Genomic DNA, 27,934 nt, shown 5'->3' with positions numbered 1-27,934 from the left:
CCACGGCCCTGCGGAACCGTGCTTAGCATTAACAGCCCTCGACTTCGGCAAGCACACGTGCTAGCAGTGTCTTCATTCAAACTTCGTTATTCCCAAAATCAGTGTGCACGTTGCCTTTATTTGAGCCGTGTCCTCCGCCAGGCCAGCACCCGTAGCCCCCGCCTTGCTTTCCGAAGTTCGGAGGTAGGGCTGTCCTGAGATCCATTCAACCTCGCCGCTCTGGACGGACGTTCATGTTTCCAGTAACTAATTTTTTGTTGCATGGAGTAGCTTAAAAGAGCTGCAGCTTGCAGAAAAACAGCTGTTCGAGCGGACTAGCGGGAGACTACTCACCCCCAGCGTCCCGAGGCGCTAAGGCTGCCGGACTTTGCAGCCTGCAGCCGGCCGCGGGCGCGGAGGAGGGCGGGGGACCCGGCGCGGCGGCGCCGCCTCCCACCTCCCGCCGCGCGAGGGCGCGCGCGGCCCGGTGCCGCCGCTTCCGCCGGCGCCCCGCCCCCCGGGCTCGCCCCGAGCCCCGATTGGCTGCGCGGCGGGAGCGCGCCGAGTCAGGGGGCGGGCCCGCGCCGGCTACAAAGCGGCGAAGGTCACGGCGCGAGGAGGCGCGCGCCGCCGCCCCGCGTCCCGCCTGCGGCCCTGGGCCCCCAGCCCCGTGGCCCGTCGCCCGCCGTCTGCCGCCCGCCGCCCGCTGCCCGCGCGGGGAACCATGGAGGGAGTGAGCGCGCTGCTGGCCCGCTGCCCCACGGCGGGCCTGGCCGGCGGCCTGGGGGTCACGGCGTGCGCCGCGGCCGGCGTGCTGCTCTACCGGATCGCGCGGAGGTGAGTGCGCGCGGCCCACGCGGCCTCGGCCCGCCGCTCTCCGCCCGCCCCGGCCGCTCCGGGACCGCGCGGCGCCTCCCTGCCCGCGAGGCCGCGGCGTGGCGGTGGGGGCCCGGCCTGTGCGCCCACGCGCCGGGACCCGCTCTGCACGCGCGCGGCCCGCTAGGGGCTGGGCTGGGAATCTTCGTGGTGGGGAAGCGGCCGGGGGGTGGGTTCGGGGATCCCAGGAATGCGGGGCGGGCGAGGACGGCCAGCGCGTGGGTTACAAACTTCCTCCCCCACGGAGACGCGTGCCTGCCGAGCCGCGGGATCTGCAGGGCCGCCCCACGCCCACCCCGGCCCCCGACACCCTGCGGGAGAGTCCCGCGGAGATGGGGACTGCGCTCTTGCCCGCCTTCAGCCCGGCTCGGCGGGCACACGTTGGGATGGACTGACACTAGCCGGCACTTTCTGGTCGGGCGTACGCCGGCTGGGGCGTTGTTCTAATTTCATAGGGGCCCGATCAGAGTCACGACCCCAGCAGCCCCTGGAGAAGGAAGCCCAGGGACAAAAGAGCTGAGTAAATTGTCATTAATTAGAAGAGCCACCGTGTGAACTGAAGCCGCCTGGTCCTGGAGCCCGCATTGCTAACCCCTGGGCTACACTACGTCCAAGAGCGGGGAAGCCGAATATTCTTTTTTTTTAAGATTTTATTTCTTTATTTGACAGAGATCACAAGTAGGCAGAGAGGGGGTGGGGGCGGGAAGCAGGCTCCCTGCCGACCAGAGAGCCTGATGCGGGCCTGGGACCCAGGACCCTGGGATCATGACCTGAGCTGAAGGCAGACGCTTAACTCACTGAGCCACCCAGGCTCCGCAGAAGCCTAATAGTCTTAAACGAGCCGGTCCTCCTGCTGCTGCCTTTGCCACTGCCGAGCTAGGTCAGTGCCTGTCCCAGCCCTGACAGGGCTGAGAGATCATGCTGACCCCGGTGTTCTGAGGGTCCTCCGTGGTCAGGGAGAAAAGTGGAGTGGCCTCTAGTTCAGCAGGGCCTCAGGGGCAGCCCAGCTGTTTCCACATCTGATCCGGCCTCTCAGAGAACAGGGGGAAAAGACAGGGTTGTGAACGCATCCTAGGGACAGAGTGGGTGGGTTTGTCATTTCAGCAAGGGACCTGCAAAGCTCAGTACCAGGTAGAAGAGGAGAAGGAACTGGGCTTGTGGTCACATGGCAGCAAGTGGCAGAGCTGGGATTTGAACCTGGGCAGTCTGGTGGTTCTTCCTTAACTGCCACCATGTGCTGCTTCTCATCCAAGGGGGAAAGGCAGGAGGGTGACTGAGTCACAGGTTTCCTGGAGGAGGAAGGGTAGGAGGGACATCAGCTGTGTCTGCAGGGTGAGCCAGACGGGCAGGCTGAGCAGGGGGTGGCTTCCCAGGGGAGGATGGCAGGGGATTGATGGAGCTCCTGGTTCGAGGGGTCCCTGGCACTGCAGGTCTCCCAGTGTTCTGGTTCCTGCCCAATTTCTGGAAGCTGGAGGGGCTCCCAGGACCAGCTGGTTCAAGGTGGTCATTTTTATACATGAGGGAACCAAAGTGCAGGGGCATGTGGCAGTCTGCTCTGATTCCCAGAGCATGTGGACAGCAGAAGGGAGCTCAGGGCCCGGCTTGTCTCCTGGACACTGCTGCCTCCCGGATGCCCTGGCATGGGGGGTGGTACACCAAGGATCAGAGCCTGGGTCAGGCTTCCGTTGTGTTTAGTGTGGCTGAATTTGGGCTGGCTTTGCTCACTGTGCCTCACGCTCCTGTGTCTTTAGCTGTGGCTTTTCTCAGGGGTCCTGTTCTCTCCTCCTGGGCTGCTGGCTGCAACTTCCCCTCTCCCAGAGATAGGAATCTGGAGACGCAGGGCTGTGCTGGGTAAGCTGGTTCGAGGGCAGCCCGGAGGGTACCTGGAAGGCCTTTTCACTCAGCAGCAGGACACCAGAGTCATGGTGTGGCGTGGGGATCTCTTTCCTGGTTGGCCTGAGAAGGACCAGACCTCTTCCAGGATGCTCTGAGATTATCAGAAAGCACGGGCTTTTGTCTGGGCATCATAAGTCGGCCCCTGTCCTGCTTCAGAAGCATGACCAGCCCTGCAGAGACTGAGCCCTTCTCCCTCTAGCAGGAAGATCGCTGTGACAGCGAGGAACGTTGGCTTTCGCTCTATGGGTTTTGAATGAGGAGAGTTGTTTCTGGAAATCGACTTGGGAGGGTGGGGTGTTGGTGGGCTCCGCACAGAGGTGTCGGAGACTGGCCTGGGAGCCTGGGGAAGAGGCCGCTTCTCGGAAGTGCTGTAGCCCTCCCAGAGCCTCAGTAGTCCTGCCCGGATCGTTGGTAACTCGGTGCTGACAGCATGTGGTAGTACGGGCACACCGGCTCCAGAAGCCCTTTCTCCAGATGAGGGAACCGGGGCCTGGAGAGCTTGGGCTCATGCCCTCCTCTGGCCTCCGTTGAACAGCAGATCCACTCCAGCCCTTCAGGTCCTAACTAAGCCCCACACTGGGTCCTCACTGAGCACGCGCAGGAGGCCACCACTGTCCGCACGGGCTGGGAGCCTGAATTCCGCTTTGTGGGGCCAGCTTGCCCTGCCTCCGGGCTCCTGATGGCTGCCTGCTCCTGCCCCACCTCGACTCCCATCTCCGGACTCTGCTGCTCGGTATTGTGTCCAGGATCTTATCTTCTGCCAGCATATCCCTGCTCGGGGCCTCCCATGTCACCGCCCGTGGCACCCTGGGTGTTTACTGGTGTGTGTACTTTCTGGGGTTTAGAGACGGAGAAGACCAGCCTCCCGGGTTGGGCAGCAGAGCCTCATCCTGGTGTCCGGAGTCCCTGTCTCCCGCCCGCCTCCGGCCGCGCTCTCCTGCCGCCGCACACCAGCCCAGGGGCCAGCCCTCCCTGGATGCCCGCCGGGTGTCCCTCCCCCCTTGGCCCCGCAGCCCCGCCTGTCTGAATGCCATCTGCTCATTGTGCCCTGCTGACCGGCAGACCCATTCTTTAGGGTAACGGCAAATGCTCTGCTAGTTGGCCTCTCCTGTGACATCTGTCACCAGCTGCCCTGTGGACTTCTAGTTCTCCTCCTCGTGTCCGGGTCAGAAGTGGAGAGCCTTGCTCGTCTCTGCTGACGAGCCTGGCGTGTGCTCCATGAACATGGGGCGGTGCTGGGGCGACGGCGGGCCGTCCGCCATCCCCAGGCCAGGTCTGTCCCCAGAGAGGTGGGTCTGCGGACTTCCCAGCTTCCGAGCTTGGTGCCGGCAGGACGGCCTTGAGGCCGGGGAGGAGGCCTGGAGGCACCAAACTGCTTCTTGGTGTTGCTGGTGCGGCGGCCCCAGGGACACCTGCTCGGACTCTCCTGGCTAGGACAGCATGCGTTGCCCGCTCAGGGCACAGAAGAGCAAGTGAGAAGCCACCTGGGGCTACAGCGAGGCCCCTCACCTGTGAGGCTGTCCCATGCTGTCGTGGGCCCTGCCAGGGGCTGCCCTCCTGGCTTCCAAGGGAACCGGCCTGCCTGTCCTGGAGACCGTCTCCCAGGGTTCGCGCAGCCCTCCCGCAGTGCTTGGGGTCAGAAGCAGTCTGCCAGGCCCGCTCGGGGGAGGCTGGGCACTTCTTGGGGCCCGGTGGAAACGTGGACATGCGTCTTCCGTCCACGCTAAGCCCGCTTGGATAGGGGTGGAGCCTCATCCTTGTATCTCCTCCATGTGATGCGGTGCTGGGCTCCCGGCTGGTGTGGAGGACCTGGCGCTGCGTCCCTCAGTGGTGGTCCCCCTCCTGGAACAGAGGCCCCCGCCCCCTGTGTAGAAAATGTCAGGACAGGAGCTGTGTTTTCCCTAAATGCCCATCAGAGCAGATTGGCTGGTACTGTTGTTGAGGGCGTGTGTCTGTCTTTTTTTCCCCCCGGTCTGTGGCTTCGGGGCTTGTGGAGGGCTGGGTCTGGAGAACGTAGCTGCCTCTTGTTTCTCCCAAGGGGCTACCCTGCTCCTGGCTGCTTCGGGCCTCCTCTGGCTCCAGCAGAGCCCAGAAGCTCAACATGCTGCAGCAGAAGCTGGGTGAACCCTTCCAGGCGCCCCCCGTCCGCCCACCTGCTGGGGCCCAGCCTTCCTCCCTCAGGCTGCCTCGCCGGGGCCTGTCTCATCCTTGCCCTGTCTCATCCTTGCCTGTGGTACGGAGACATGCTGTCTTACTAGCTCAGACGTCGCCCACTACTCAGAGTGGTTTGTCCTAGAGCCTCCCTGGGGTGGAGGTTGTTGGCTTGGGGAGGAGGGGTTTGGAGGTTTCATGAGGGGACCTGGGGGGGCGTTTCCCTGAGCAGGAGCAGGAGCGGCGCTAAGCTCTCAGAATAGACAGACCCTCACACTCCTTTGTCAGGCCTGGTCCAGGCGGAGGAGGGTGCAGCCCTCCGGGGCCCAGCGGCGCTGGCCGGGGAGCTGACACTCGTGCCCCCGGCCCCCCGCTGCTTGCTGGCCCATCCGTCGCTCCCAGGCCCTGGACCCTTTCAGGACTGGTTACAGGGGAACTGTTGGGGAGGATTTGGTGGCCTGTGGACCCCCACCGTCACCCCCCACCCTGGGCAGGGATTACCACGGGGTGACAGCGACAGGAGGCAGAGTGGCAGGCTAGCCCCGGGGACCAGAGCTGATCCCCCGCCTGTCCTTCCTGCCACCCGCTTCCAGGCCAGGCTCATTTCCTGAGCAGCGGAGCTGGAGGCTCGGAGTGGAAATGATGGATTCCTGGGGCAGGAGGGGCTCCGGGGGCTCCCTGGGACGGAAGCTGCAGGTCCTGCTCACCCGCGGGGGGTCCCCGGGGCCAGCGTCTTTATCTCCTGCCCCACTCGCCCTTTATGCCAAGGCTGCCGGCTCCTCTGCTTGGCGTCTCCCCAGAGGACAGGTAGGGCCTGGTTGGGGGGCTGAGGAGGCCCCTGGTGAGGATGGGGCCCGCGGGGGCAGGTGAGAGAGGTCTCTCGGCCTGCGTCATCACTCAAGGGGATGTGGCCCCCTGCGCCATCACAGAGACGCCTGTAAAGCAGGCATGAATGAGCAGAGGGCAAGACAAGTGGCAGCATCTCGGCGGGGCGGGTTTCCGCACCTCTCGCCCTGCCTGGCGCCGCCGTCCCCCGATCTGTGCGTGGAGCCCGGGGAAGCTGTCCGAGTGCCTTGCGCCAGCCTCCTGCCAAGCTCAGCACTTTCCTAAATGCCCTGGTTTGATGCCCTCAGCAGCCTCCGTTTGGGGCAAGGATTATCATGATCCCCATTGTCCCCTAAACAGCGGAGGTTCCAGGAGGTAGGTGACTTTCCCCAGAGGCCACACCACACAGCCGGGAGCGCGGTGCTGCACCGCCTGGCCATTTCTAGGCCCTGCTCTGGCCTCTAGCTACGGACAGGACATGGCAGGCCCTTGTCCTCGGAGAGGGCTTTGGCCGGAGCAGGGGCAGAGAGTGTGCTGCTGTGGGTGCTGGGGGCGACACAGGGTGCCCTCTGTACCTTGGGGCCCTTCCTTGCACACCGTTGCCTCCCCCAACCCCTTCCCAGCCTGACCACCATTGATTAGGCACTTAGGCCGGCATTGTTCTGTACTTCCCACCCTTGACATGCTGTTGTCCAGGTGACAGGTCGTAAGGCTGCCTGCACGACCCTCATAACCTGCCAGTGGTCGGGGGTGGGAGGGTGGTGAGGGAGGGGCCAGGAGGCGGCTGCGGTTCGAGTACCAGGATCTGGCCCTTTGCGCCGCAGAGCACCTTTGTGTGTCTCGTGCCATTGGATCGTTGTAACACATGGAGGCGCGGGTTCTGTGATCGCTCGCACTTGGCAGGTGCAGGCCAGGCTGGGTGAGGACAAGCTTCCTGGGGCTCACATCTAGAATTGGCAGAGCCAGGGCCTCTGGCTCGAGGAAGCATGAGGTCGTGGCTGCCCCGTGGACAGCACTTGGGTGTGGTGTGAGTCCCCAGAGCTGGAGGTGGCCTCTGGAGGAGAACAGAAGGGACAGGGGCCATGAGGCCAGGATCCCAGGGCTCAAGCAGCTGCCATCCATTGCCCGCAGGGTTTCTGGGTTCCCTGGGACTGGAGGGGTTTGCTGGACAGCTGCTCTTCTCTCCCCCAGTCCCCCCACCCCACAGCCAGTGAGCTGGGTGAAGGCGCCCAGAGCACAGATCCCCCAGTGTCTGGGCTGGGATTATCCTGCAGACCCCACCTGTCACCACATGTGTGGCCAACCAGGCCCCCTGTGGATGGCCTGCCCTGTCCCCTCCATCAGGGATGCTTGGCTCCAGTCTGAGCAGCTGTCTCTAGTCCCCGCCCCTGTGTCTCCTTGGCCTCAATCTCTTGGGGTTTTCATCTGTGGAGCACAGGAGGCTCCTGCCATCTGGAAACTCCCAGAAGAGCACCGTTTCCACGGCCCAGGGGGAGGCCCAGGGTCTGCAGGCCTCAGGAGGGTGGTCCTGGCCCCTGTTGCCCCCCTGCCTGAGCCCCAGGACGCAGAAGGGGGGTGGCCCTGGGTTCCCACATAGACCAGCGGGAGGCAAGGGGTCTCGTACATCTTCAGGTGTTCCCTGGGGAGGTTGGGGGGGGGGTGGCTGGAGCACAAGCAGGCGGACTTTGTCTATCGGCCTTAGGAGAAGCTCCACCTAGCCTCAGCCTCCTTGCTGGTCCTCCTAGTGAGCCCTCAGCACGCAGCCAGCCCCTTGTCCAGTCATTTCCTCCAGCCTGCTGCATCCCCGGCTCTGGGTCCCCCGTCCTGCTTCCCATAGTGCAGGTGGCAGAGCTCTTCTGGCTGACTTAACTCTGTCCTCGTCCACAGGATGAAGCCGACGCACACCATCGTCAACTGCTGGTTCTGCAACCAGGACACGATTGTGCCCTACGGGAACCGCAACTGCTGGGACTGTCCCCACTGTGAGCAGTACAACGGCTTCCAGGAGGTGCGGGTGCCCCTCTATCCGAGAGGATGACACGGGCCTGGGGAGCGGGGGTGGCAGCGTCATACCCCTACAAGTGGCGGGTTGAGGTGCACACCCAGATCTTTCTGGCTCCGGGGCCCGTTCCCTGCCTTGCGTCAGACCTGGAGTCCGCAGGCTCCCTGCAGAGGCCGGGTCGCGTGGGTGTGTGGGCCATGCTCTACAGCCACCACCCGGCTCTGCCAGGCCACCAGACACCTCGGTCAGCAAGTTGGGGGCGGGGGGCTGCAGTGCGGGGAAACTCCGTGCCACAAACCCAGGTGGCCAGCCCGCAGGTTGCTGTCCGGCTCCCTGGAGCCACAGGGTGCCACAGGGTTCAGAGGGCTGCAGGCTGTGGGGAGGGGGCAGGCTGCACTCTTGGGGCTCCACATGGCAAAGCTTCTGCCATTGCCTGCAAAGAGAGGGGAGGTTTGAGGTCGCCCCCACTTCCTTGGAGTGGTGCCAGCTGGGGCGCCCCCACTGACTCCACCAATGCACCCCCCTCCCCCAGAATGGCGACTACAACAAGCCCATCCCGGCCCAGTACATGGAGCACCTGAACCACGTGGTGGGCGGCGCGCCCCGGCCCCGCGCGCCTGCGCAGCCGCAGCAGTGGGTGAGCAGCCAGGTGCTGCTGTGCCGCAGGTGCAGCCACCACCAGACCACCAAGATCAAGCAGCTGGCCGCCTTCGCGCCGCGGGACGAGGTGAGGGGGGCGCGTGGCGGGTGGGGGGGGTGCATGGTGGGGGGGCCTCCTCCTCCTGCCCTGCGCCAGCCCCACATCCCAGCCATTCGACCTTGTCCACCTCCGTCGGGGCACACTTCATGCTCACATGGTCACAGCCGGCAGGGTCCAGGCCAGGGCGGTCTTGGAAACCCCAGCGCCTGCCTGAGGGCTTTGTCCCAAGCAGTGGGGAGGTGGGGTCCTGGGGCTCCAGCGCAGGCCTTGTCAGACTGTCGCATCTGTGTCTCTGGGTCCGTCTTGTCCGCTGGCCGGCCTGGCGGGTTGCGGTGGGGTCGGCGGAGGGTGCTCCCAGCTTCTGGGAGAGGAAGCGAGGCAGAGCCCAGCAGCCCCTGTTAGGGATTCGCCTCGTCTGGGCCCACGGTGGGGCCTGGCAGGCCGGTTAGCTAGCACAGCCCAGTCTAGGGGTTCTCTGGCCGCTGGAGAGGAGCCCACCTGGGGCCCAGAGGCCCCGGCTTCCCCACGCTCCTGCCGGCAGGAAGGAGTATAGCACAGAGCCGTGGCTGAGCAGGGGTAGACGGGGAACCTGCTTAAAGAAGGGAAGGCGGGTGCAGTTTGGCAACCGGAGCCGCTGCTCTGGCATATTCTGTGCCAGTAAGAGACCAAACTGGTAACTCTCCTGGCCGCTGCAGACTGGAGTGTTGGACTCCCCCGGGGAAGGAGAGGTGTGCTGCTGCCTCTCGAGGGAGGAGGCCTGAGACTTGAGTCTTCTGGGCTGTGTCTGAAGCCCAAAGGACCCTTCAGCTCCCACAAAAGCCCCAGGTCCTCTAGTGTTTTCTAGATCCTTGGTCTTAAGGACAGGGGCAGACCTTGCCTCTGGGCAGGTTCTGTCTGCATCTAAGTAGCATCAGCCTGGAGCTGTTTCTCCTGGGACTCCCCTTCCTTCCCCAGAGCCCAGGAGTGGAGCCTGAGGCAGGGACCACGTCCCAAGTTCCTGACCTCCTGGTGCCCCCTGTGCGGTCACAGAACCTGGCTGGAGAGGACCCTGTCACCTGTGGGCCCCTGCCACATGCCAGGTTCTGGGCTGGGCCTGCCACTCGGGGGCCAGCATCACCACTGCAGGCCATCCGTCGAGTCGGGCACCACCGGAAGCAGGTTCCGGCGGGGATGGCTTGCTCAGGGTCGCCCCCCGGGGACACTGAGCCTCTGTCGTGCGCCCGCGCCACAGGGCAGGTACGACGAAGAGATCGAGGTGTACCGCCACCACCTGGAGCAGATGTACAAGCTGTGTCGGCCGTGCCAGGCAGCTGTCGAGTACTACATCAAGCACCAGAACCGCCAGCTGCGCGCCCTGCTGCTTAGCCACCAGTTCCGGCGCCGGGAGGCAGACCAGAGCCACACGCAGGTTGGTGTGAGATGCCCCTCCCCCCCCGGCCGCCACCACCCTCGCCACAGCCTTTGGGGAGTCACAACCTTGAGATGGGGCGGAAACCCCCTGGTAGAGGGCTGAGCCCCCGTGAGCAGAGGGCACCTCTTCAGAGCTAAGGTCCTTTTCCTGGAGGCAGGAGCCTTTCCAGGGGCCCCATTCCTACCCCTGTCCCTTGTCCCTTCCTGTCTTCAGACCAAGCAGGGGTCCCAGGAAGAGTGGCTCTGATTGTGTTGGTGCGCTTGAGCGCAGGGTGTGGGGGGTGGGTGTCAGGGCCCTGCTTCCCTGACACTGGCACAGTCCGCCACGGCACCCTTCTTGGTGGGTCTGCCATCCCACCCCGTGGCCCCCAGTTACAGCTGGAAGCCAAACTTGGGGAGTTTAAATAACTCGCAGAGGGCCGCACACCAGGATTTGAACCCAGGACAGTCTAGCTGAAGCTATTTTTAATTATTATCACTGTAGTAGGTTGATGGAATGTTCTGGTTTGGAAACTCTGAGGTAATAGCAGGTGGCTTTAGAAGTAAAAGCCATCCACCCCAGGGACACCTGGGGGGCTCAGTCATTAAGCATCTGCCTTCAGCTCAGGTCATGGTCCCAGGATCCTGGGATTGAGCCCTGCGTTGTGCTCCCTGCTCACTGGGGAGGCTGCTTCTCCCTCTGCCTGCCGCTCTCCCTGCTTGTGTTCTCTCTCTGACAAATAAATAAAATTTAAAACAAAACAAAACAAAACCATCCCCCCCCAGAGGCATTCCTGCCCACCCTCTCCGTGCCCAGCTGGTGTGGTTTCAGGCTGCACCCAGGCCTCTGACCACAAGGCCACGGCCACAGCCCACACGCCCACTTCTACACGACAGGAAGCCAGATGCACTGACCTTTGGCGTTCCTCCTCACCACCGTGTTCCTAGACCAAACAACGTGGTTGCTGTGGCTTTTTAACTTCATTTTGGCCTGAGTTATCGCGGTGTGTGTTATAATTCCATTTAAGATCACAGTCGGAACTTTTGATGAGAACTTGACAAAAGGAAAAACTTATTAGAAAAAACAGATCACCGTAATATCAAAAGTGTTTCTCTAGAGGACATGGGAGAGCGTAGCCGACGCGGCGCGGTGACGTCCGTGGCGGGTGAAGGCCGGGAAAGGCAGGAGGCCCAGCAGTGGAGCCCGGCAGGAAACCGAGAAACAAAGCTGGGAGTACCTAAGAATTGAAGACGCCGTCTCTGACCGTCAGGAAAACCAGGTGGCGGTTTGGTTTGGTTTTGCTCAAGCAGAGCTTGAGCTTAGGACCCTAAGAGCTGAGATCAAGAGTCGGATGCTTAACTGGCTGGGCCACCCAGGCGCCCCTGGAACCAGGTGGATTCTTCAGCAAATGCTCGGGGGCCCTGGCCAGACCCCCCATGCAGAGCGGGCCCCGGGGATGACCGTTGGTGGCGCTGGCCGTCTCGATAACTGGTCCCTCTCCCCCTCAGAGCTTCTCGTCTGCGGTGAAGGCCCCGGTCCAGGTCATCGTGCTCCGCGCCCTCGCCTTCCTGGCCTGTACCTTCCTGCTGACCCTCGCGCTCTATGGCACCAGCAACCCCTTTGCCCCACAGGCCACCCTGCCCCCAGCCCTGCCGCCCGGTGGCAACGGCTCAGCCGCACCCGACAACAGCAGCACCCCGGGGCCGGAGGGTTGGCAGCAGCTGCTGGGCCTGCTGCCCGAGCACGCGGCCGAGAAGCTGCGTGAGGCCTGGGCCTTCGGTCAGAGCCACCAGATGGGCGTCGTGGCCCTGGGCCTGCTCACCTGCCTGCTGGCCATGCTGCTGGCTGGCCGCCTCAGGTGTGTGCGGAGCCCAGCGGGGCAGGACTCGGGGGGAGGAGGAGCGCCCGGAGTCGAGGCCAGGAGGCCCTGCTGGGCACACAGCCGTGGGCAGAGCTCCGTGGCGTGGCTGGAACGAGACACGGTCCCTCTTCTCCGACCGCTGGGAGTCGGTGGGGGTGAGGTGGGGGGCAGGGGTCGAGAGGAAACGCGTGTGGCCTGCTTGAGGGAGTTGGTGGCACTTGGAGCCGGCCTGCCCCTCACCGCCATGTGCTTCGGCCACCTGGCGTGCTTCTGTCTCTCGGGCTTCTCTGGTGCGGAGGCGGGGTGATTCGGCCCAACTCCATCCCTGGTTGTCTGGGGACCGAGTGGGGCCCTAGCCCCCTCCTCCCCTGTGCACTCGGAGACTGGGGTGAACAGTGTCCGTGTCATCTCGGGGGCTCCGAGGGAGGGTCTGTAGCCTGGGATCCCCCCATTCAGAGTCGTGCGGCACGTGGGTGTTGGAAGTGGGAGTCAGAGGCCCCCGTTCTCCTCGTGGCCCCAGACTCTGTGCTGTGGGCAGGACCAGGGATGGACATGGGAGACTGGAAGTGGCCGGAGGGAGCGGGCTCTTACCCTGCCCGTCCTGGGCCCTCACTGCCGCCCTCCTCTGTCCCGCAGGCTCCGGAGGATCGACGCCTTCTCTACCTGCCTGTGGGCCCTGCTGCTGGGGCTGCACCTGACCGAGCGGTACCTGCAGGCTGCCTCGCCCGGCTGGCTGGACACACTCAAGTTCAGCACCACGTCCCTGTGCTGCCTGGTGGGCTTCACGGCAGCCGTGGCCACAAGGAAGGCGACAGGCCCGCGGAGGTTCCGGCCCCGAAGGTCAGAGAAGCAGCAGTGACTGCGGGGGGAGGACAGACAGACGGACAGGCCCGGAGCAGGGCCCCTCTGACTTGCGTCTTACCTGCCTCACTCCTGCCCTTGCCCAACCTAGAGCTCCTGTCCTTTCCGGCACCACCAAGCTACCCTCCCAAGTGCCCTCTAGCTGCCCACCACTGCCGCTGTCTTTCTGGCCAAAGACCCCCCCCCACCCCGCCCCGAGACTGGATCCTGGGGGGTAACCACACAGCCTGCCTCTGACCCAGGGCCTCTGGCTGGCAGCTCCAGGACCCCCGCCCTGGCTGCAGTCTTTCCTGCTTTTCACACCAGGGGTGAGGGGCAGGTCCCTGCTGTCTGCTGCTCCTCTCACTTTGCTCCATCCCTGAGCCCCTGGCTCGGGCTGGTGACAGTGGCTGGGGGCTGGGCCCTTGCCGCATGGCCTCCTTGGGCTGCTTGGCATGGGCAGGTGCTGCTGAGCACGGGCCAGAGCAGAGCCCCCCTTACCTGGTCTCCACATCACTTCCCTGGTCTATCCTTTTGGTCGTGACTGTGGTCCAGCCAGCCCTCACGGAGCCGGGGAACCAAGAGGACACAGGGCTGCGCCCCCGGGTGTACGGTTCAGTTCCGGCTCCAAGACCTTCCTGAGATGCATGGTCCCTCGGCCTCCTTCCCCAGGAACGGAGAACACTCTTCTTGGGTCCCAACTGGGCCTGACCTTGAGCGTGTGGGGTGAGGCTCTTGAGGGGGACGTAGAGAATCCTGCAGCTGCTGTGATCAGTGAGTGTCTTCTCAGAAGCCAGGCAGCTGGAGGCGTTTGCCCGGTTGGGGGGGGGGGGTCCGAGCAGTTCTGCTTTTTGGGCACTGCTCCTCCTCCTGAGATGCAGCTGGCTTCGCCCTTAAAAGCCAGGGCCCAATCCCGGTGGCCGAGCCCTCTGCACCGTCCACCCCCACCTGCCACAGGGGCTGGGGTACAGGCCTCCCAAGCAGAGGCCGCCCCACCTGGCCGGCTGCGGAGGCCTGAGTCCTCTTGGCCTGCTACCCTGCCCCGCGCCGGGGTGTCCCGCTTCCTCCACTTGGCCCGTGCAGGATGCCTGGGGAAGGTTCTCACTCCCTACGGATAGCGCAGGGCAGGGGCCCAAGACTGGCACACATGACCCTGGGTCGTTTGTCACCTTGTCCCTCTCTGTCCTGTCACTAATCCTCCTGGCACCATTCCCAGAGGCTGCTGAGGCTCCTGCTTCCTGGTTCCCCGTGGGGCAGGTGGGAACATAGGGACAGAGTCACGGCTCCCGGGGAAGCACGCCTGCTAGTCACTGGCTGGTTGCAGCCAGGCCCTGGGCTCTTCCAAGCTTCAGTTTACCATCTGAGATGAGAGGTGGACCTTTCTGCAGGGCCCCTGAGTGCTGACTCCCTCCAGGGCCAGTGTGGCCTAGCACCCGTCACTGAGTATCAGTTCCCCTCCAGATGGGCCCCCGAGGGTGCCAACCGCTCCCCGTTACATATTGGAGCTGGGGGAAGGCAAAACAGAGGACACGCCCGTGAGGGTCATGCTCAGCAAGGGGCCACCTACTAACTGAGCCCGAGGGGCAGGTGCCAGGCCCTTCATGGAGTCTGGGTCCTGCTGTCACGGTCCTTACATGCTCACGGGGTCCTAGGAAGCCACCCCACCCCACGCACGTGCATGTGCGGCAGCCGGGGCACCGCCCTGCACCTGGGGTCAGGGGGGGTGGTCTGGAGCTGCCTCCCAGCTGTGTGGCCCCAGTTGAAGCCCCCGCCTGGCTGGGCTTGGCTTGTTCTCTGCGGAGAGTGAGGTATAAGGTGACCGTCCAAGGAGGAGGAACCGGGAGCGAGCCCTGCGGGCCTGGCTTGGCTGTCGTCGGGGGAGGGGGGGATGGCCCAGTGCCCGTCCCTTCATCCCCAGTCAGCCTGCTGGGGGTGGGGAGAGGAGGCGGCCGGTGCCAGGCCAAGAGCCCGTGGTCTGTTGGCTGTGCGTGCCCTCGTGTACGGAAGCGCCTGTCCTCCAGGAAACTGACAGCGTGATGCTAATGACTGCTTTTCTTGGCGTTGAGTAGAAGCAGGACATCTGTGTGTATGTGTGTATTTAAGTTAAATTATTTATAATAACCACAACCAGCTCCCGTGCTGGCCAGGAGCCCCCGCTGAGCAGATGTCTTTCCTGCCCTCTAGCGGGGAGGGAAAGTCACCCTCATGAGATGGGCGTCCTCGGAGCGCGGCGTCCTGGGTTTTTTAGAGTTCTGTGTGACTTTTTTTAAAAACCACCTGTCCGTCCTTCCAAGTGCGTTGCTTGGAGTGTTTTCCACGCCTTCTGATGTTTGCTGGCAACAGCTGAGGGAGTGCAGGCAGCACTGGAATCGGGGCTTATTAACTGGAAATGCGTCGCCCTACGCGGGACCTCTGTCCCCTCTGCTGGGGACCACTGTCAGACCAACTGCGGTCGGGGTGACTGTCTCCAAGACATGAGGGGGGGCCCACTTGGCTGTCTTCTTGCTCCAAGTCTGGGGTCCCCACCGCGGGCGGAGCAGCTGCCTCGACACACCCGCCTGGGGAGGAGCCCATGTCCCTTCTGTCTGTGACTGTTGCCACGTGTGTCGCCCTCTCTGGTTGTGTGGTGACCTGCAGAGGACTGGCCGGTGACTCTGTCTTTGCTGTAACCGTAACTCCGGCCGTAGATGTCGTGTGTTTCATGCTGTATTCTCAATAAATGCCTCCGGGGCTCCGCTCCCACCGGCGGGCGTCAGGCACCATGTCTGGTTTGTTCTTTCACGTTCCTTCAGAGGCTTCTGGGCCGGGGCAGGGGACCTCGGGGCACAGGCGTGCCCACGGGAGTCAGGTTTGGGTGCTGGCGACGCAGGCCCCAGCGGCTCAGGGCTCGGCTGTCATCGTGCCCTGCTGGGTTCTCTTTTCCCCCGTCTCAATAAACTGCTGCTTAAAATGTAGTCCTTTCTCTCCTTCCGTTCCCGTCACGGACTGGGATTGGGTTGAAAGAGACCGGGTGGCCCCTTTAGCATCAGATGGGACATGCTGCCCGCCCCGTCCCAGAACCCGTTGATGCAGTGGACGTGCAGACTTGGATTCGGGGCTCAGTGCCTCTCTGAAATGGGGTTTGAGGGTGCGGGCTGGTTTGGGGGGGGGGCTGCTTGCCAAAGGAAGCGTCGATACCTTTGAGCTCCCTGGAGCCTGGCAGAGGTTTCCAGGGACCGTCTGCTGCGGAGCCATGACGGGAGCACCTTTGGCACTTTATGAGGCTCTGCTAGGTGACTGATGTCACTGCATGTCACAGCAGCAGGGGTCAGACCTCCTGACACCAGCTCCTCAGTGCCAACATTCTCGGAATCAGAGATTGGGAAGAGCTCCCGTGCCAGATGGCTGAGAGACTCGAGTTCTAAGCACTGGGGCGGCCCCAGGTGTGAGCAGGATCTGGGGAAGTGGGCAAGAGCTGGAAGGGCCCCGGAAGCTTCTCCTGGGCACAGCTGACCACCTCTGAACCCTGCGGCCTGACGTGGAGCCGCTCCCCTCACTTGCCGGGTGGAGGAAGGTGGGGGTAGTGGGCTCTGTGGTGGGGGCGGGCACAGAAGGCCCGGTGCCGGGTGCTGCTGCCCTTTGCTGGACAGGCCTGCCCTGCCAGCCTGCCGGGTCCCCAAGGAGGCGCAGGCCCCCGCAGGGGACAGAACTTCACGCGCGATCAGAGCAAGCTGGCCAAAGGTCCCAGTGTGCCTTCCCTGCCCCTGCAGTGAGGTGGTGGCCCCCCGCCTCTGGCTCTTTCCCCCACAGTGGTGGCACCGTCCTGCCACGTGGTATCACCGTTCTACGGTGACAACAAAATTGATCTGTGTAGAGCCAGAACCTTCCACAGGTGTCTGGCGGGGCAAGGAGGTGGGCATCCGACGGGCTTGGGCGGGACAAGTCAGCGTGTGGCGTGCGGGCTCGTCCTGCAGGGAGTTGGCCAGACACCTCTGGCAATGGGCTTAATGATTTCCTGCCACGATTTCCCCACATCCCCCAAACCCAGGGGCCCGCCTTTGCTTCTGACGTCCAGGTAGCCTCCTGGTGTTTTGGAACGCACCAAAAGGTCCCATGATTCTCTTAGGAGGGCAAGGGCGGACCCCACGCTTGCCTCATGGAACTTCTTTAAAGCAAGGGCTGGGAGTGAAAAACAGGGAGACGAGCAGAGTGTGGCTCTGCTAGCGGTGCCCCGAGCGTTTGGTCACGAGGGGCGCAGGGTGGGTCCCTTAGCCGGCCCCCGGCTCTGCTGCAGGGCCTGAGCCGGCCTGCCTATCCATCGGCACCTTGTCCATGGCCCCAATTGTCCCTTGGGACTGAGGTAAGGCTGGACCTCCCCCAGCTCCGTCCGGACGGCGGACTAATGTATTAACTGCCTCTGTCCCTCCCCTCCCTCTGTAATTGGTTGCCTTAATCAGAAGCATGGTTGACAATCTGGCTTGGGGCCACTGGGTCCTCTTGTGTGATTTGTCCCATTCTCGAGTTAAAGAGACACTGTCACCTTACGTCTTTTGGGCAGCCTTGCGATCGTCGACTGGTCTTTTCTAAGCTGGAGTTAGGCTTGCGTCCCCAAGAGCCACTTCCCAGGGGTCCCCGAGCCTGATCACCTCCCTCTCCACTCTGCAAGGGGCTTTAGACAAGTGAACGAGACCAGAGAGCAGCAGTGGGATGCCCGGAGCCGGGCCCTGGGGAGCAGGGGGCTCCCCGAGCTCAGCCGCCCCATCAGGAGGCTCTGGGCATGGAGAGCCAAGTGGCCGGGGGGAGCCCGAGGTCTTTGGCCTTCACCGGGTGCCCGGCGCGGGCGTGGGCATTTTCGCTTCAAGGCGAAGGGTTGGCGTGAGGTTGGCAAGGGCGACAGTGTCACTTTAATCCCGAGACTAGTAGTGGAACTAGTTTGCTGTGAAGCTGAGGGGGCTCGGAGGGGGCATGCGGGGAGGGCTGGGTCACGCTGGCGCCTCCAGCCACCCGCTCCTAATGGCGTGAATGCGGTCGGACTGCTTTTCCGCTTCAACTAACGCACGCCTCCCTGGGACCCCGACTCCGGCCCCACCTGGCACCAGGGGAGAGGGGCCGGGACCTGGGCGGAGGCCGCCTCCAGAGCCCCCCCCCGGGGGCTGACCCTCCTCTTCTCTCCCGCGCCCGACGGGCTTTTGCAGGTGTTCCCCACGCGTCGCCGCCGGCCTCTGCCCCACGAGCCCCAGCCTGGCCGGGCCCTGCCCGAGCGCGGGCCCCTCGCCGTCTCTGTTCATCCCCACCCCGCCCGGCTTCCTGCCGCTCGCCAGCCAGCAGCTGTTCCGGTCTCCGCGACGGGCCTCGCCCTCCTCGCTGCCAGGCCGCCTCAGCCGGGCCCTCTCGCTGGGAACCATACCCTCCCTGACGCGGGCAGGTAAGGGGCGCGGCGCGGGGCGGGGGGGCTCCCGGATCTCCTGCTGGAGGGACGGGCCGAACGGGGCTCAAATCCTGGGGCCGCGTCTGCTCGGCAGCTGCCTTCCTACTCTGAGCCTCAGTTTCCCTCCAAGAAAACGAGGCTTGTGGCAGAACCTGCCTGTGGGTGTTTGGGTCAAACAAGGTGACACTTTCAAAGCACCTTCTCGAAGGGCGGCGGGCGCTCGGTAGACGCCCACACGTTGGCCGTGGTCTTTCGCCACCGTTCTTACTGTCGTCGTGAGTGCCATGTTTTGCCATTCTAGCTTGGGGGCTGGAACATTTGCCCCGGTTTATCGAGTGCTTGCTGCCTGCAGGCCCTGGCACAACCGAGACCTGGTCCCTGTCCCAGGAGACGTTGTCCCATCCTTCACCTTTTGCAGCAGAATCTTCCTGGGAAGTCAGTTATAAATTAAATCTGGTGTTTCCTCCTCGGAGCGTCGGGGGGAGCACCTCTGTGAGGGCCCTCAGTGCTCTGGGAAGCCCCCTGAGCGGACTGGGCTTGCCGCCTCCTCGGGCTGCGTCCTGGGGGCTGGCTTCCCGGGTGGCGGGTTTGGAAGTGGGAAGCCACGATCCAGGATCCCAGCCTCCAAGAATGTGGGCGCCCTCTTGGTTAATCCGGGCTTGGTCATCTGCAACTGGTGTCTCATTTAAGCCCCCCAGCAGCTTTGCTGGGCTGGGGGCTCCGGTTCTAGTCGGAGTCCCCTCGAGCTGTGGTTCCCCCCCACGCTCCCCCCGCCGTGACTTGCCCAGGGTCCCACTGCAGCTCGGAGCCGGGCTTTGTGCCCAGTTGTCTGGTTCCTGAGCTCAGGCATCCTGGATAGAGGGTGCGTCACACGCAGGAGTGACGGGGCACACAGTGGGTAGGGTTCAAGGCCTTTCGGGTAGGGCCGAAGGTGTGATTGCCCGAGTACAGAGGTCTGGACTCCAGATAGTTCTGTGTAACCAGAAGTCAGCGGGCTTACTGCACGAGCCGCCCTCCTCCGCTCATTCAGCAGAGCTCCTGATCCCCTACTTGTGTCCCTGGGGGTGGTCCCTGGTCCCTGGAATTCCCTGAACATGGGAACCTGGGAGGCCCAGCAGCTGGGCCCTTCCCCTAGAATGTTCTGTGGAGCTGTTCATCAGGCCTTCTGGGTAGGGGTGAGGGTGGGGCTGGTGGGGGTCAAGGTGGGGACAGGGACACAAGCTCCCAGGCCTCTGTAGGACCAGCTCAGTTCGGGTCCTGCCGGGGCCTACCGGTGGCCGTCTTGGGGACAGAGGTGCAGACTGTGGGGGAAGGCTGCCTCTTGTTTTGCTCTCTAAAATATGAAATGAGCGGGGCACTTGGCTGGCGCAGTCAGTAGAGCATAGATAGGACTCTTGATCTCAAGCGCCCGAAGAGAAATGACTCCAGTTAACATCCCGCAGGGTGAAAGGCAGGGACTTGATCTCCGAGGGGCACCTTCCTGCTCCTCTTGTTCCGCGTAGGGCAGACGCAGGGTTGAGAAACAGCCCCAAGCTCCGCCCCACCCCGCTCCTCCCTCTGGAGAAAAGCTGCCGGTCTGTTGGAGGCAACTTGGGGGTGCTCAGGCTTCCCCATCTCTAGCCAGGCTAGTGCTGATTCACACGCCATGGGGGTCTCCTGAGCCCCTGATGGGGGCAGCTGAAGTGCCAGGAACCGTCAGTTGGGAGCAGCCAAGTGGGCCCCCAGCCCGTGACCCTGGAAGGGCCTCGAACCAGAGGCCGTACCTCAGGCCTGAGGTGGGCATGACGTCAGGGAAGCTTCTAGAGCAGGGTCCTCAGCAGACAGGGCTGCCGCTGTTATTACGGGATGGGAATACCCGTAACGGCAATGACCAGAGGCTTAGCTCCTCCAAGGTAGTTAAAGGCCATTTTGCTTATATCCCGACTTCACACTCGGATGCTTTTCCTTTTCCCCTGAGCAAAGACGTCCGTCTGTTCCCTGTGGCCCTTGAAGAGAACTTGGGAAGGAGCAGGCAGACTGCTGGGGGCGCTGGGAGCCTGGCACCTCCCAGCCCAGAGCAGCCTGTACTCCTGGGATGAGACTCTGAGACTGTGCAGGACTCTCCGTGCTCGCCAGCCCCGGGGGCCGAGCGGGGGGGCTTCCGTTTCAAGCGCCTTGGGAGCTGCGGGTGGCATCCCAGAGCCAGTGCAGGCCGTGGGGGCGGGATTTCCCACCCATCATGGAGGACCCACAGCCTCCCTGTTGCCCTGCGGGGCTGGAGGCAAGGACCGCAGGGCACCTCTGTAGGATGCAGGCCTGTCTCGGCCGTCTGGTGACGGGCGGGATCCCAGGGCCTCCCTGCCGGGGGCGGTGACGTTGGGTTTTTGCAGCTCCTTGCTCAGGTAACCAGGTTCCCGTTTCCTGTGTCTGTCTATCTGTTTGTCTCTTTCTCTCTCTCTCGCTCTCCTCTACTCCTCCCTGCTTCCGGCCTTATCCCTGCGTCCCTACAGCTCGTGCCCAGCAAAGACACTGCTCTCCTAGCATCCATAGAACAGGTTCCGGAAAGGCCACGTGGCCACGCTTACCCAGACACAGGGCTCGGCCTGGGCCTGTGTCCGTGGGCCTTGTAGGGAAAGGGGCAGGGGACCCCCAGGACCCCGAGGGCGGTGGACCAGCCCCTGGGTCTTCCCACACTCAGCTCTCGGCCGAGCGCTGGGGGACACAGGATGTGTGGGGTGGGGTCTCCGCTCTCGGGGGGCGCTTGACTGAGGCACAGGTTAGCGGTGGGGGGACCCCAGAAGGCTGAAGGAGTGGCTCTGGGGGGAGGGGGCCGGGGTGACTTTCCCCACGAACTGAGAGCGGGCGAAGCGGATCTCGGACAGTAGTTCACGGAGTCGCTTGAGAGCCCGTGTTTTCGTGAAAGCCTGACACGAGTGACAAAGGTTAAATGTCAGCAGATCAGGGACTGGAGAATGGAGGGGGTGGGCGGCTGTCGTCCCCACAGGCCTGACATGTATCACCCTTTCTTTTCCTCCAGACTCGGGGTATCTGTTCAGCGGGAGCCGCCCCCCATCTCAGGTGTCTCGATCTGGAGAGGTTCCTGTTTCAGGTAAAAAGGACGGGGAAGCTGCTTTCGATGGGGGGGCGGCGTGGGCGGGAGTTTCCAGAACATCCCGTGGATAGAACAACAGCGTGGTGAGCCTGAGCTGTAGGGTCCGAAGGGGGCTGGTGTTCAAGTCTCAGCCCTGTGCCTCCAGCAAGTGCAGCCCTGGGCAAGTGACTCATATCCTGTGCCTCACTTTCCTCTTCTGTCAAATGGGCGCAGCAGTTTCCAGGATCGGATAGAATGCCGTCGCCCTTATCGGTGATGACTCCTGGAGGCGCGCCCTCAGGACCCCGCCAGGAGCAGGGCTGGGGTTCCCCAACCTTAGTTAAGTCAAGAGTGCCCTCAGGGGGCAGCAGGGATGTGGCGAAGGGTCTGTGATCCTCTGGCTGCCCTCAGCCCCCGGCAGGCTGCCCTCTGTCCCCCGTCCTGGCGCAGCCTTGCTTTTCTTCCCGGGTTACTAGAGGAGAAACCCCAGGACCAAGGAACAGGAGCCACAGCAAGGGTAGCTGTGACAGTGGGGAACGCTCACGCCTTGTCACCAGTCTTACCAGAAGTCGTCGTCTCTGTCCTCCTCCTGCCCTCCAGATTACTTCTCTCTGCTGTCGGGATGCTGTCCCTCCTCCCCGCTCCCTTCCCCAGCGCCTTCGGTGGCTGGCTCCGTGGCCTCCAGCTCTGGCTCTCTGCGCCACCGCAGGCCCCTCATCAGCCCGGCCCGGCTCAACCTGCAGGGGCAGAAGCTGCTGCTGTTCGCGTCTCCCCCCGGGGAGGCCCCCAGCACACCCAGCAGCTCAGACGAGCACTCACCCCACAACGGCAGCCTCTTCCCCCTCGAGCCACCGCAGGTCCCGCAGAGATCGCCAGCACAGGACACGAAGCTCAACATGGGTACGACCCTCTGACTGCCCTCCTGGCCAGGCTGTGACAGGGCCGCTGGTCCCATGCAGGTGTGGGACGACCCAGCAGGAGGTCACACACAGCCTGTCCTTGCCCTTTTCCTGGGCACGTGAGGCTACTCTCCTGAGCTCCAGACACTCCCGGCCTGGGCTTCTGGTGCCCTTGAATCGTCATAGATACTGCCCTCCGTGGGCTGATTTTATTTTCTTCTTTTGCAATTGACCTTGAGGGGCCTTTGTTCTTTGGGACAGATCAAAAAGGCATCGTGCCTTGCTAGCCTGTGCCTGTCTGGTCGTAGATATTTTTGTTTTGCTCGGATGGTGGTGTTCTGACAAGCATTTTGAAATTTTTTTATATCGGGCCTTAACCTTTACAATGTGGAACTTTCCCCTGAACGTGTGGGTTCGCTGTGCTTCTTGCAGCTTCAGAAGATCTGGCCGCAGCGGGCCTGGATACTGGCCAGACAGGTGGAAGGACAGGCTGACATCCCACGTCCCAGCCTTGGCCAGCCCCTGCCCCACCTCCCGAAGCCTCGCTTGTGGCCATCATCTGCCAGAGCCTGCTGGGCACGGACTTTGCTGCTCCTGGTCCAAACCAGCTCCCCTCTTGGCAGCTGCGCAGCCGGGTTATGAACGAGGACCTGGCCTCCCATTGCCTGGGGTTAGGGCAAGTGGGCAGGGCCACGTCCAAGGACGGTCCTGGGATTGGAGGTGGAGCCACCCCACATCTGTCCCTGGGGGTGAGCTGTGAGTCCCCGCTGAGACACCCCTTCTCTCTGCAGACATGAGGTCGGGGCCAGAAAGAGGCAGTGCCTGCAGCAGCCGGTCCATCAAGAAAGAGGATGACTCATCCCAGTCGTCCACCTGTGTAGTGGACACCACCACCCAAGGGTGCACAGAGGGGGCCGCCACCTGGAGAGGTCTGTGCTCCAACCTGGGGGAGGAGGGCAGGGTGGCTCAGGGGGCCGTGGGTCTGCAGCCCCCACCCCTCCTGGTCTGTCGGGGACCCTGAGAGAGAAAGCTTTCCAGGGCCCTCGAGGGCCAGAAGTCTGTGAGATAACCTCCCAGCACCTTCCGAGTCCAGCCCCACGGGGCAGGCAGACAACACGCCCATGCTCCAATCAGGGTCTGGATCCCCCCTGGCCACAGGGAGCTCTCAGATTTGACCGAAGGAACATTTAGCACCAGTGAGAACGTAGTTCCTCGGCTGTGCCAGCTGCATCTCGAGCACCCCAGTGCCGCAGGGGGACTCTTGTCACCAGCACAGACGCAGAGCGCTCCAGCCCTCGCACGGGGTCCCTGGGAGGACGCCGACCTGGAGTGCCTGTCCCGGCGCGGAGCTGCGGGGTTCCCGTCCAGCTCCCCTGCGTGCAGGCCGCGGGGCGGGAAGTGAGATGAGCTCCTGGCTCTGTGAAGCCCCGGGCACGCGGTGGGGACGCAGGAGTCAGCCCAGGGGCGTCGGGGGGCCACGTGTGTGGGGAAGACGGACGGACAGGTGTGCACAGGTGGTTCTGAGCCGACCGGAAATAGGTGCTGCCGCCCACATCTGGCTGGTCTGGGGTGCGACCCAGCAGCCGCGAGACCCCGAGCACAGACTTGGGGAGGGAACCCCAACCCGGAGCCTGGGTGGGGCCTTCCTCACTCTGCTGGAGCCCCTGTTCCTGTCTGTGCAGTGGCGGTCGCCCCTCGACCCCCTCCCCGGGGTGCAAGTGCAGGACCCCTAGCCCAGTGCCCGTCTGGTAGCGCGGGCTCAGGAAAGGAGGTGCCTCACTGACCAAGTGACCCTAGGGGCAGGGGTCTTCCTGGGCGGGGAGGCCCCTGGGGGGCTGGGTCGGTGGTCCCCCCTGCAAAGCGACCCCACCACCCACCAGTCCCTCTTCTGACAGCGTCTCTTCACTCTCTCTCTCCAAGGTCGTTTCGGGCCCTCCCTGGTCCGGGGCCTCCTGGCTGTGAGCTTGGCCGCCAACGTGCTCTTCACCTCGGCCTACCTGTACCAGGTCCTGCGCTGAGCTGTGGCCCGAAGCCTCCAGGTCCCTGAGGGGCTCAGGGGTGCCCCGGTGCATGCTGCTCCCACCACTGCCGGCCTCGGAGCCCTCCCCGGGGCGCTGCCTCTGTCGTCCTCTCCAGGGCCTGTGACCCCACTGGGCCCGTCCTGTCCTCGGGATCCCCTCCTCACCTGACAGACCGCAGGGCTGAGCGTGGGCGGTGAGATCACTCTCCTCCCTGCCCGTCTCCTCGGCTGACATCACTTGTGTTTGGTGCTGACCCTGATCCCGAAGCCAGGGATCCCCAAGGGGCTACGGGACCCTGGGGTCCCCTCCCGCACTGCCCAGCCCGCCGGCAGGAGGGCCACTACTACTGTAACTGCCCGGGAGCCGGCTGCCCCCCGGCCCTGCGCTGCGGGCCAGGACCACCTCTCTGTACTGTACTCTGGTCCCACGCAGCCACCTCAGGTTCCCTGGGGGAGGAGCAAGGGACGGTCCTTGTGTCACTCACGCTCAGTCTTGCCTGGGGAAGAGCAGAGCCCTTGGACAAGGCCCCCCTGAGGACGGGCCTCCCCTGCCCCCGTCTCGCCCTGTCCTGTCGGTTCCAAGTCTGGCCTGGCCTCTGGCTCTCCTGGCTGGGGAGGTGGGGGCCTGGGGTCCCCAGCCCAGGGCCCCTCAAGTTCTAGTGTAAGCACTTCTCCTCCCCTCTCCCCCTGCCAGCCTCCCTGCTGCCCTCCTGTTCCCCCATTTTGTTACCTCCGGTGACCTGCCCAGGCCTGCGCTCCTGGGCCCCTCTTCCGTGCATGGGGCTCGCTGGAGCCCTCAGCCTGCGTTGCTGTGCAGGACAGGCTCGGGGCAGCCTGCAGGTCTCCAAGGAGACCAAACCCCACACCCTGCCCTGCCACCAACCTGGCCCCTTTTGGCCCCCCAAGACCCTCCTTCCTTCCTCCCTTTCGTTGTGCTGTCACCGTGGGCTCAGTGTGACCTCGGTCTCCAGGCCGCCTCGGCTGGCTTTCTCTCCCACCCCACTCCCCAGGCCCCGCCACTGCCCTGCCTACTGCTCCCACGGATTTGCTCCCCGCGACCCTCCGCCTCTGTGCCAGGGGTCCCGCCCTGCCCCTGAGCGGAGGAGGGAAGGCCCTTGGTCTGGCACAGGGACCCCTTCCCCCCCAGTGCTGTGAGGAATGAGTGTGCGTGTGCATGTGGCCCTCAGATTTCCCCCACCCCGTCCCCACTGCCCTGGGCCTCAGACACGGACAAGCAAGCAAGCATGGACCGCGTGTGTGTCTTGCACATGCCTGTGCCCCTCGGGGAGGGACTGGCGGTCTCGGTGAATTCTGAGACTTGCCCGTGGGGGAGGTGGAGGGGAGTCGTCGCGAGGACAGGAGGAAGGGTCTTTATCATTCAGGGATAAAGTTTAATTTTATTTTTCTACACATTTTTGCCAGGTAAGGCATTCTGCTGCTCAGCGGGATGCCCCAGTTCTCCCTGCCAGGGAGGTTTCGTTTTTTTAAGCCTTGGGTGCTTTTTTAGTAATTTTTTTTACCATGTGGGGAAGGAGTTGCTCTGACCTCCGCCTCTCTCCTCTCCCCCCCCCCACCCCGCTCCTGTCCTGAGAGCTGTTTCCCGCCCTGCCTCCCCCCCAGCACACGGGGCGTGGGGGGCCGGGGGCCGCACCGGGACCCTGAGTCCGACTGCCAGGGCTGATCCCAACGCACAGGTGGTGCTGTTTGGCCCCTGTTTGTGGAGCGGGCGCGTGTGTCAAGTTTTTTAATTTTATTTTTGCCTAACAAAGCCAAACTCCACTCCCGAGTACCCTTCCTCTGGCTCTGAGGAAGCCCGCAACACAGAGTGCCCGCCCCCTCCTCTGGCCCCTCCTGCCCGAGACCCCGAGGTCCCAGCACCCCGCAGGGGCAGGGGAGAGGCAGGGTGGGGAAGGGGGCTTGCTTATGTTTCTTTCAGTCAAAAAACACAACCGTATTTTTCTTTATAAAAGCAAAAAAGGAAACCAAAAAAGATACCAACCTTTGAACTACATACCTCAGTCCATCTTGTCTTCTGTTCACTCCGGAGGCTCAGGCCTGGCAGGGAGGGGTCCTGGCCGCAGGTAGAAGCGATTTCACCCATTTCTTCAACACAGGGTTGAGAGTGGGGTCTTGGGGCTTATGGTGGCGGTGGCAAGTACAGCGTGACCTGTCCCCTGGAGGTGAAGGGATTAGAACCAGGAGACCTGCTCCCTGAGGAGGGCCTGGGCGGGCGGGGCAGACGGGAGTTGGCTGAGCCCAGAACCAAGGAGGGTGTCCCTGGGGACAGCGTGAGCGAGGGCTCAGGCAGAAAGCCTGTCCCAACCAGCAGTCCCCAACCTGACCCCAGAGCCGCAGGGGCGACAGACCTTGTTTTCTCCTGAGCCGCCTCCCAGTGGCCCGCTGACCCTCCTGGCAGCCAGGCTCGTCGCTGACACCCCCACTCCAGGTGCATAGCCGGACACTGCCCAGCCTGGGTGAGGAGTCCTGGCTTCAGGGTGGACCCGGAAGAAGCACTCAAAGGTGCCCCGCTGGCCCCTCGCTGAGCCAGAACCCCAGGGGCAGGGAGCCAGGGGTGCCCCTGGTCAGTGTCCCCCAGACAAGCTCTGTGCTTGGGCTGCCTGGTGACTGCGGGGTCTGCATTTCTGTGGGCTCAGTGGGGACATTAAAGCCCATCACAGTGCAGAGGGGCAGCCCAGCAAATGGGAGTACCCGAAGGGAGGGTGGGTGGTGGGGTGCATGGCTCCCAGGGGATGCCCGGCAGGGGGCTGGGCCGGGCCAAGTAACCTAGCCGATCTGGCCCTTCTGAGAGGTGATCAGACACAAGACCCTCCTGTTAGGACGCAAAGTGTTTTGAATGGTAGCATCTCTGAGGACATTTCACTACCGGGAGTGGAGGAGCCTGGGGAAGGCTTGGGGACCGCCAGCTCGGCTTCAGGGACCGACGTGGGATTGGACGCACTTGCTGGCTTTGAGTTCTGGGTGGCCCCCGTTCACTAGGTGGCAGAGCTCCAGGATTTCCACAGCACGTTCTTGCCTTCATCCGTCACAGTCAGATCTGCACAATAGTTGTAACGGTGCCCCTAGCTCGTGCAGGGCCCGTGTGTGTGGCTGTGTCAGGCACTGGGGCTCCAGTGGTGAGCGGAGTCCTGATGGCTCCGTCCCGCGGAGTCCCACCTAGAGCAGGAGGCCGGCCGAGATCAGTGTACAGTCCACGCACGGGCCGCAGAGGGCTGCGAGGTCACAGGACACAGTGTCTCCAGTGTGAACAGTCAGGAGGCTGGAGAGGAAGATCACTGCATGGTGGGGGGGGGGGGTGGGGGGCGTCCAGTGCTTATGGAAAGGCCCCTGGGGCCAGCTTTCAAAGAACTGAAAGGGGAGTGTGGCAAGAGCCCGGGGAGGGAGGAGAGCAGGAGGTCCCCCGGGAAGGGTACATTGGGATTTCCAATTTCATCCCAAGAACAAAGGAATCAATGCCGAATTCAAGCAAGGGAGAGATGGGAGCAAATGTGCATTTTTTAAAGGTCGCTCGGGCACGAGATGGAGACCCAGGTTGGAAGAGCACAAGAATGAAAGGAGGGGCCAGCGGGGGCGGCCACCTGGTTCCGGGGAGAGCAGGTGCAGTGAGAACAGGAGGAGGGAGGGCACTGGCCGATTCCCGGGACGACCCACAGGACTCGGCCATGGGAGGTGGGGGCGGAGCGGTGTCCAGGTGGGCCTCGGGGCTTGCAGCACACAGGTGGCTGGGTGGAAGGGTCCCTCCTAACTAGGGAAACTTGGAGGGGGACGGCAGAGCACCGGTCTTGTGAAACTCAGCTGTGAGCATTTGCGTTGGATGCTTTGGAGACGGCGGGTGGACCCGGACCCCTGGGCGCCCTGCCCGGAGCCCTCCTCCCCTCACTGTAGCCTCGGGCACCGCTCAAAGGCTGCCTGCTTTAAGAGGTCTCTGTCTGGACCCCCTGTGACTCTGTCCCTCAGCGTCCTGTTGCTTCCATTCAGTCCCCGTGGTGGCTGCCTCCCC

The 27,934-nt window shown here is 63.5% G+C and overlaps 1 protein-coding gene across 1 annotated transcript; it reads left to right on the top strand.

Moving 5' to 3' along the window:
* Positions 1-685: 685 nt before the first annotated feature.
* On the top strand, positions 686-25,920 carry TMEM201 (transmembrane protein 201). The gene is made up of 11 exons (XM_080802206.1): positions 686-816; positions 7,615-7,735; positions 8,262-8,456; positions 9,661-9,837; positions 11,328-11,677; positions 12,317-12,520; positions 17,695-17,924; positions 20,944-21,015; positions 21,598-21,897; positions 22,688-22,825; positions 23,817-25,920. The coding sequence occupies exons 1-11, from the start codon at positions 704-706 to the stop codon at positions 23,912-23,914; spliced, it is 1,998 nt and encodes a 665-aa protein (XP_080658332.1). The 5' UTR covers positions 686-703; the 3' UTR covers positions 23,915-25,920.
* The last annotated feature ends 2,014 nt before the right edge of the window (positions 25,921-27,934 follow it).

The sequence above is a fragment of the Martes martes genome, assembly GCF_963455335.1.
Source record: "Martes martes genome assembly, chromosome: 4".
NCBI lineage: Eukaryota > Metazoa > Chordata > Mammalia > Carnivora > Mustelidae > Martes > Martes martes.
The sequence above is the reverse complement of the archived record's forward strand: the minus strand, read 5'-3'. Positions and strand labels throughout refer to the sequence as shown.